This window comes from Triticum dicoccoides, chromosome 1B, assembly GCF_002162155.2.
Source record: "Triticum dicoccoides isolate Atlit2015 ecotype Zavitan chromosome 1B, WEW_v2.0, whole genome shotgun sequence".
NCBI classification, from domain to species: domain Eukaryota; kingdom Viridiplantae; phylum Streptophyta; class Magnoliopsida; order Poales; family Poaceae; genus Triticum; species Triticum dicoccoides.
Window position 1 is genome coordinate 16,324,141 of NC_041381.1, and position 10,001 is coordinate 16,334,141.

The 10,001-nt window shown below is 46.1% G+C and overlaps 1 protein-coding gene across 1 annotated transcript in view; it reads right to left on the reverse strand.

The window, feature by feature from the left end:
* LOC119316232 (disease resistance protein RGA5-like) overlaps positions 1-7,437 on the reverse strand; it is a 13,294-nt gene extending 5,857 nt beyond the window's left edge. The window contains exons 1-2 of the mRNA XM_037590545.1: positions 6,898-7,437; positions 6,379-6,774 (exon numbers count right to left, since the gene is read on the reverse strand). Of these exons, the coding sequence (XP_037446442.1) occupies positions 6,379-6,774; positions 6,898-7,319 (818 nt within the window). The 5' untranslated portion in view covers positions 7,320-7,437. The remainder of the gene's footprint in view (positions 1-6,378; positions 6,775-6,897) is intronic.
* Positions 7,438-10,001: the final 2,564 nt, after the last annotated feature.

Consider the following 10,001-nt stretch of genomic DNA (forward strand, 5'->3'; position numbering starts at 1 on the left):
GACGCTTTTTAACGCCGACATCCAAAATATCGGCTCAGTCGCGCCCTCAAGAGCCTGTTTTTCGCTGGTTTGGGCTGAAACTGGCGCTGGCGGACCAGGCCGAACCCGGCGCGCTGGAGGGCGCCCGGAGGCGCCGGGGCAATCGATTTTGGCGCAAAATAACGGCGGGCCCGCCGAGTCAGCGACCAACGCGCCTCGTCGTCCTCATCGCCTCAGTTTCCCTCGAGGAATCAATGCCAAGGGTGCCGCTGGTCAGCCTTCCATTGATTCCTCACGGGCGACGCGGGGCGCGATGATGTACCACCTTCCGCCACGCGTACACACGGCTCCCACCCCCCGGCCGCTATATAAGCAATGCCTCCCCCTCGCCTGTGGCGGCACCCGCCCACAACCACCGATGTCTCTCCCCGTGCGCCGCCGCCGCCGACGTTCCTCCCCTCTCTTCCCTTTTCCCAGCCGCTACGATGGGCGAGAGGTTCCCCGATGATGGAGCGGCGGCCAATATGGCTTCGGCTGCCGCTCTTTCACCTCGAGGGCGGCGACGACCCGCTGTTAACGTACCCTGCCGCCCCGGTCCCCTGCCGGAGTGACGGTCAATGGATGCCGAGGAGGGCCGGCTCCTCTTCTTCCTCCTTCCGCTCCTCCTGCCACTCCTCCAGCTCATCGGCGTTGTTCGGCGTCAAGGCCGAGCCCGCGGAGACTGTGGAGACGCTGCTCGGCCGGCACACCCGCAGCCCCGGCATCGTCATCAATGAGGGTGGGCGCGCCTCCTCCTCGGCTCCTCCCCGCTTCGTCAAGCCGAAGACGGAGCCGGGACTCGCCATCGTGAAGACGGAGCCAGGGCTCGACGACGTGGCGGCTTGAAGTGGGCGCGCCAAGACTAGGCGCGAACAGAGCTGGAGCGCCAGCACCGCGCCTTTGAGCAGTTCGCCGCTCGGCGCCATGGCCGCGATGAGAGAGGCATCGTCGTCCTCGGGTAGGAGTCCAGCAGTGGCGTCCACGTGAAGGAGGACAAGGACGACGACGGTGGCGGCGACGACGGCGACTTCGCCTCTCTCTGCGCGTTATTCGGCCTGTAGTTGCGGCCTGTTTGCTTTTTTTTCTTAGTATTTTATCTATGTAAAAAACTATTTCAGTTCGCCGCGATAATGGACTGTTTCGTCGAGTATTTGTCCCGTTCGCCAATTTTAATCAAAGAAATGTTCAAAAAACTTAAAACCAGGTGCCTGGGGTCGACCCTGGGGGTGTCGGCTGGAAACCTGATCGCCCCCAGGCCGATTTTAGCGCCGGTTCACCCCAGGCGGCGATGTTTCGGGCCCGCGGAACCGCCTGAGTGGCCAACGGGTGGAGATGCTCTTGTCCTACGCCACCACCCACTGGTGCATGTCGCCGGACAACCTTGTGATGGCCGAGCTCGACTGCGAGTTGATGCTCATCTAGACGGACGCGAGGAAGTTTGAGGGCGCCTTGCTCAAGGTCACGCTTATATTCAACTTCAAGTCAGGACTTTTCTTGTCATAATCGAGAGTGTCAAGCAATTAGAAAAACAGAATAGAGGTCATCCATCCAAGCAAATAGTATAAAAGTCAATTACACCGGCGGTGCTGGAACTTGTCGTAAATGAGCACTTTGGTGCTAGAACATGTCCGGTTTTGTATACATAATCTGTGCTAACTAATCGCGTGGGGTCCACTGTGAGCCAGTGAACCAGGAAGAAAGTTTTCTTTCGAGAACCCCCTCAAAAAATATATTTTTGACAAAAAAAGGGGCATATGGATGTGGCATTTTACTTCTCTATGCCCAGTGGGTCCCGCCTGTCAAACAAAAAGATTTGGGGCTGGTTTCCAACCGGCGACAACAGGTCACCAAAACAACAGCCTAACCACTCCACCCTACATGTTGATTCGTTCAATAATGATGATAACAGCCTTATAAGTACTCCCTCCGTCCGAAAATACTCGTCGAGGAATGAATGTATCTAGAAGTATTTTCGTTCTAGATGCATTCATCTTTATGCATTTTTTTGACAAGTATTTCCGTACGGACGGAGTATTGAGTAAGGCCGCATATGGTGGTTAAATGGGTTACAGGTATTGCAGCCCATTTTGCATGAGCTATTTTTATAAGATATTTTAAAACGTAGGTAGTAAAAATTATGTTGCAATATTTGTGTGTTATCAATAATAAGTAGATAAAAACAATGAAATATATACCCGTGTATGTATAAAACATTTAGTTAATACGGACATTTAACATGTATATTAGATACTTTTAATCTTTATGATATGAATGAGACACGTACTACCATTCCAAAAAAAGGATAAAATGTTTAATGAATAAAAAAAAGTATACACTCATAGCTTATATTTAAATTTTAAAATGATGAACACAAACATTTACTTAATATCTAAAATTATTCACATGTCTAATTTTTTACTCATGACCTATATTCGTAAATAGTACATATTTTGAATATTATACATGACTGAATATCCATACCAAAAGTTTTAAAATAAAATTATGAATATTTTTATTTATAAAATTAGAACTATACAAATATGCTTATAATTATTGAAATGTTTGTATAATAAAAATAATATTTATATATAATTTAAGAAGAAATTGTATCATTATTATTTACTGATCATGGTTTGTTTATATAAAATTTATAGTGCACAAACAATTAAACACATTTTTTATAACTTACATTTTCTAAATAAATCTTCAGAAACAGCTCGGGCAAAATTGGCCGCAATATCCGCAACCCATTTAAACTTCAGATGCGTACGTGTTAAATAGAGGTTGCTTTTTTTTGGACAATTTAAATAGAGGTTGCTAAAAAACACCGGCTCAATACATAGGACGGTTGGCGCCCGAAGGTGCGCAATAATGGGCCGGCCCAGCGCTGCTCACGTCCATATGCTCAAAAAACCAAAACAGCAGGAAAAATATGCCAGAACAGGGATTCGAACACGCACGCCACCGCGACGGACTTGGCTCAGTTACCAATGCACCAGGATAACTTTGATGTGTGATTTTCGAAAACATATTATATGACTTGTCTCGGTCCCAGTACAATTTTTTTTAAGAACACGTAAATTTGAAAAAGAATTCAGAGTTTTTTAAAAGTTCATCGATTTGGAAAAGGAATTCACGGATTCTCAAGCAATGATCAAAAAATCGAAAATATTTCATCAATTTTGAGAAGAAGTTCACCAGATTTTGTAAATGGTTCACGAATTTTTTAAAAAGTTCATCGATTTTCGTAAAAAAAAGTTCACGAACTTGAAAGAAGTTCACCGGATGTTGAGAAAAGTTCATCGATTTTGATTAAAAAAATCATGGTCTTGAAAATAAAGGTTCATGGATTTTCAGGAAAAAGTTCATCAAATAGCGTACAGGCAACTTTGGCCTCGCGAAAAGTTCACCGAATTCAAAAAATGTTCACCGAATTCTGAAAAAAGTTCATCGAATTCGAAAACAAGTTCATCAAATTTGAAAAAAAGTTCATCGAATTCTAAAAAATGTTCATCCTGTTCGGAAAAAGTTCACCGAATTTGGAAAAAAGTTCATCGATGTGATAAAAATTCATCAATTTTCAGTAATAAGTTCACGGATTTGAAAAAAGTTCATCAAACCTAGGAAGATGGAAAAGGAAAAAAAATAAAATAGAAAATGAAAACAGAAAAATGCTCATCAATTTGGGGCACGGAAAAGAAAGAAAAAACCATATAAGAACCAACGAACAAGGAAAAACGGTTTTGGGCACGGACATTTAAAAGAAATAAAAGTCTGGAAAGGTTGTAAATGGTCACAATGGGACAGCTTGTCGGGATGGTTACTTCTGCTTTATTTAATGAGGACGGCGCCGGTTCGAATCATGTCGCGCGCCCGATTGCTAATTGTATTGTAGCGGGCGCTTAGAGCGCCGAATAGGATTTGGCGCCGGCCCCCGCCCCCTCTCCTCCTCCTCTTCCCTCGCCGCCGCCCGGGCGCGAGGGTGGGTGAAGCCTACCTGGCATGGGCGGCGGCGAGGAGCCTTCTCCTCCTCGCCTGGTGAGGTCGACGCTGGACGATCTGGCTCGGCCAGTGTGCATCGACAGCAGGCGGCGGCGCTGGTTATCGAGGCGGTTGCGTGGAGGGTTGCGGGCGGGCAGCGCGGGATGGGGTCAGCAGCCGCCCTTCAGGGATTGGTGGCGGCGGCGGTGTAGTGGTGGTGGTGGTTCGTGTTGGTGGTGGCATTGGCGGCGATGTGGGCTTCGACCGATCTTGCGTGCGGCAGCCGTTGGTGGCGAGGGTGGTCGCACTGGCTCGGGACTGCCCCTCGGTGTACGGACATGGATGTGGGCTGTCACGACGTGGTGGTGGCCCATGGTGGTGGTCTAGGTTATTTCATGGCGGCGGCTGGACCTCTTCGGCGTCTGCCTGTCGGTGAGCGCCCTTGTTGACCTTCGATTCCTCTCCGGTCAGTTTTGGCCGGCCTATTGGGTCTTGATGTTGGGGACAGCTCAGGGGTGCAAAAGGCAGTTCCTTTTCACTCTTCTCTTTGGTTGAGGTAGAGGTGGATGGCGGGTGAGGTGGCATCAAGGTCCTGGATGCAGGAGCGGCGGCCCTGGTGGTGTTGTCACGGTACTCCTTGGCAAAGCCCGTGGCTTGGTGCCGCCTGGTGGCCATGGCCGTGTGGGCGGATTGGTAGCCAAGGTGTGGCGTTTGGTGGCGGTGAATATCGGCCGGGGTGAAAACCTGGTCTATCTTCGGACGGACCGGCGGCGGCGAAGCTTGTTCCCTTCTTGAAGGCGTCGCCGCGGCTCTCACTGCCCGTCGTGTTGCTCCGGGGGAAACTCTGATCCTTGGGTCAGGCGGTGGCGGCGCTTCAGTGTCGTAACCTTCCTGAAGGCACCACCTTAAAGCCCACGGTGTGTCGTATGTAGCTTCTTTTCTTCGCGGTGGCGTGTTCACGGTCGAGGACCCCGATGGCTCTTGTAGTGCTAGGGATGGTGTTGCTGTACTCAGTGCCTATGTATCCTACCTTGGATGTGTGCGTTTTTTCTGGTGACGTGCATTGTAGCAGGTTGTTGATAATCTTTGCTTTTTTATATATAAAATGGGACGAAAGCTTTTTTTAATATAGGACGATTATACGTCCATTGAGGATGTCGTTGGCGCCACGGCGTATTGGTTGTAAGGTTTGCCCTATTTCCTTGGTCGCATGTTCGAGTTCTGACCTCCCCTTTTTTGCAGAAAGATATATTTTGAGAGTTTTTTTTGAAAAAAGACTCAGGCCACGCGCCCCCTCTCCCAGCTCCACTGGCTGACAGCAGGACCCACACGTCTAGTCCGCACAGATTCCTATACCAACGTGACTAGCACTGTATTTACACGTTTGAGACAAGTTTTTGCATCACTTCGATATACATCATAATTTCTAGCATCAAAGTGACTGTTTGCGCCACGTTCTAGCACCCTCAATACGATTGATTCATAGTATAATGACACCTGAATTCATGCCTTAATACTCTAGAATCTGATGTGTGAGGAGCTGGGCGTGGTGTTGTGCCTGTTCGGCGGGTTGCTTTTCTTATCCGGAGTGCTCCTGAACCTCCTCAAGGTATTCTATATGCGTTAGATCATTAAACCCATTAAGCGTCGCCAGAAGGGCGGCCGACCAGCTATGCCATGTGGCGCAAACTGGTTGGCTGCAGTGAAAAAGCATTTGGAAAAAAATAGATGGAGGTCAGCAATTTTTTAAATACTTTTTTTTCTTGTTAGATGGAGGTGAGGACTCTCGTATTTTTTTAAAGGAGGGCTATGCGAAGTGGCGTTTGCTGGTAGGCCACGGTGGTATTCTTTTCCTTTTTTACTTTTTTTAAGATGAAGGTGAGGATTTTTTTTTCTGAGCTATTTTTTAGATGAAGGCGAGGACACCATATGTATTCTTTAAAAAAAACGTGCACATAGCTTCCATTCGGGCGGCTGACGCGTGAACCACTAGTTAGAATTCAGATGGGTGGCCGGGGCCTCGAGCAGCGGCGCACCTAAACAGGGAAAGGGAGGGTGATATTTAGTGGTGAGCGGGCAGGAAGTGTTCAGGGCGGTGCGGGGACACCGCCAACTGGCTGCTGGGAGCCGGCGGGTGGATGCGACCAGGGCGTCCGGGAGAAAAACATATCTAGCCCTAATTAACTGTGTAGCAGAGTGGATGGACCGGAGCATTCTTTATAAGTATTTTATAAGCAGGGTGGGAGTTACGGGAGCACTCCTCAATGAAAATAAGAGAATAACATGCAATTTGCAGCAAAATTTGACCGCAGTAAATAGTTGTGCAGTTCATTAGGGTTCGTGCAATATAAGATATTGTTCACGAGAGCGGTTACATACCTTTTATCTTTCAAAAAGTTTCTGATTTGTTCGATGATGAGTTGTGTATCCCCTACATGAGCATAATCTTGGTTGCGAAGTTGAGATAATATAGAACTCAAGATTTTTGTCATGTCAGGAGTACGTGAAATTGACACAAATGCCCGACATTTGTAATTTGATCCAAGCTTCTCGTACACCTGTCTGGCAAGAGTGGTCTTGCCTAATCCCCCATATCCAACGATAGAGACAACTTTTAACTGATGCACTGATTCACCTTTTTCGTTGCTCAACCATTGGACAATATCATCTCTCGGTCCTTCGATGCCAATAAGCTCTGATGTGTCCTTATAGATGGCGCGAAGTCGAGGGTCAGTCTTTTCAACTCTAGGCCTGGAAGATTCGTCGATCTTGTACCTTCATTCACATAGAAAAATAACTTACAAGACATGTATATATGATAAACACTTTATCCGATCCCAAAAGTTTGCAAAAAAAAAAAGTTATGAGCATGAGAGGAGGCAAGGCCTCGCTGCATACCTTGCGTATCTCTTGTTGACCTCTTTGACTTGGTTTTTGATGTCCTTGACATCCTTGGCAATCTTATGGCGGATCTTGATGTCTCCTATCTTCTTCATACTACTGTTGAAAAGTTTCGCGAACCCATCAGACTCAGATCTGGGCTCACGTTCAACCAGTACCATGAACTTGTCGATGTTGTCCTCGATCTCGTAAGACATCCCTCTCACAGCATCCGCACGAAGCTTAGTTTGCTTGTCAGGTTCCTCTATGTCTGCCATCACCATAAGGAATGCTTGCATGGCCTCAAGCTCATCTTTCAAAAACCTGATGTCAGCACGGACACCCTTGAGCAGCTTGAATTCATCGCTAATGATGGTGGCCAACTTCCCCAAGAGCGAAGACATCGCTCCCGTGGACGCGCTCACCAAAAATCTCTCCATTGTTGCTTGCTCAAAGAGTTCTTGCTGCCTCTAGCTTTGGTAAAAGAGTGTTTGGTTTGTGGATGGTGTGGAAGCAGAGATGGCTGGGCCTCCAGTGCTCTGTATAGTGGACGTAGTAAGCATTATCAATCAGATCTGTATCATTTTCTAATGCCCGGCATTGGGAAGTATGAACATAGATTAAATAACTAAGCTGCAAACTGTCCTTTTGCTTATAACAGTAGCCAAGCTTTTCCTGAAGCACATGCATGCATCGGTGGAAACATTATCACCTCACCTTATTGTATTGGCAAGTTTGTGAAATGATGGACAGCTGGACACTCAGGCTGCTGGGACCTCTAATAAACAACAATATGCAAAAATTGCAGCACCGAGCTAACTGGCTGGATTAACATCCTACATAATGCAAACTAATTAAACACGCTAGTCGGGTGTTACGAACCAACCTGTAATTGGATGGCTAGGAGGACAATGATATCTCCAACCCACCAGGGTTCAAATCCTGATGCTCGCATTATTACTGGATTTATTTCAGGATTTTCAGCGATGCGCATTTAACGAGATGAGATGTTACCCTCGACAACGAGGCGCTTATGGTGACTTGATCACTCTCAAGATGATATGTCGGCTTAGTCTCTCTGAGGTGGTCACCTTTAGTCCCGGTTCACTTACGAACCAGGACAGATGGTTCTCCACGAGGCCACTGCAGCGAGCCCAGGCAGAAGGGCCTTTAGTTCCGGTTGGTAACACCAACCGGGACCAAGTGACATCCACGCGTCAGCAGCTCAGGAGCTGGGATTATTGTTTTTTTAAGGGGGGGGGGTTAGGGGGTTTTGGAGGGTTAATTATTTAGGGGTTTCATATATTATGTTAGCTAGCTAATAGCTAGAGAGAAGTGACCTCTCTTATGTCCGTGCTTGGTTGACGCTAACCAACATACGTATAGTCCAAGACAGTTACTATTTGAGGTCTTTTTCTTCGGGACTTTTTCTTCTAGAGTCCAAGACAGTTACTATTCCGCCAATTCCTCTTGAACTTCGCATACACACACACACACAAACAACGAGAATCCCGCTAAACCCTAACATCTAAGGTCTATTTGAACGTGTGTGTATTTGAACTTCCACGTGGTATTCTCCGTCTTTATTTATGACGTGATCAAAAGAGAATCCCGCAAATTCCTCTTGAATTGCTCATGTGCGATCATGTGGTAGGAGTTCATCCCACATCTCCCACATCTAATTTAAAGAAATGGGTCAATACATGTATATGAATGAAACTCAACACAAATGATGGTAATAAAATAAAATTATGAATATTATTGTTTACCTACATCAAAATCTTTTTTAGAGTAGCCCCGCTTAGATTTCGTCGAGTTGTAGAAGAACCTGCAAATGTAGTATCCACAAAAATCAACACAAACGTAGTATCCACAAAAATCATTCCCGGCTTCCTGCCACAAGACCTTTACGAGAAATAGAGTTCAATCAAACTGATAATCAAGCATGCTTAATGGTTTTGATGAAACTAGCTAGAATCAATGGGAGATGTGCTGAACTAGCTAGTAGTACTTACTTTCCGGTGTGTAAATCACAGCTCTTTTGACAGTGCCAGAACAATGGCGGTTAATTGTTTCCAAACCCTGCCAGACAAAGAGAATAATTACATGATATCATGAAATGAACAAATTTGCCGATATGGTGCAATAATGATCGATTGAACTTACTTCTGGAGCATATCAGTCATGTTTGCATACTCCTCGGGACTTTTTCTTCTAGAGTCCAAGACAGTTATTATTCCAGTTCCAAGTTTAATCTCTAGCAAAATAAAGTGAAAGCTACGCACACATGTATAAATCATCAATTACGTTACTATAATTAACCTCGAGTAAGGGAAACCGAATATGCACAAGACAGTAACACTTACTTGAAGTTGGAAGGAAAGTGTTGGGGATATTACTACTGGGCTAAACCGGCCTATCTGGGCCGGGTTAACTTCATCAGTAGTTCAACGGTATAAAAGCCCAAGAGGCATGAAAGTAAGGGCCCAAGGCCGGTAGTCGGTTTAGAACCTGTAGCCGTAAACCGGCATGGTATGTAAACTTGTATTGTAAGTTAGGAATAGAGAGAGACCAACCCGGATACGAGTATGAACCGGAGATTGGGACTCTCTGAACCGACGGGCGTCACCCGTGTATATAAGGGGATGACCCGGGACGGTTCAAGGACAGACAACAACAACTCGAGGCCTAGGCGAAGCTTATCTGCTCCCTAGTCATCGAGACCACATCAATCCCATCACAACTAGACGTAGGCTTTTACCTTCATCGAAGGGGCCGAACTAGTATACACTACAAAAAATATGTCAACTTATGACCTTCTGTCAGTGACCCTCAAAGAATTGGTCATAAATTTATGACCATTTTAGACCAATTGGTCAAAAGCTGTCTGGGGAGCTCTAAACCCTAAACCATAACGACCATTTTGGTCAGAAAGGTCATAATTTCATTAGAGGAAATGGTCATAAAGCTAGTAGCACTGTCCACTGCCTCATGCGTAGTTGATAACGACCAATATAAAATGGTCACTACACTTGAGTTTGAATGAATTAGGATGATTAGGAAGCCACCTCAGCAACCTCGCTTCTGTGTCACTGTCTAGGTGTCATTTTTGCTTGAGTTTT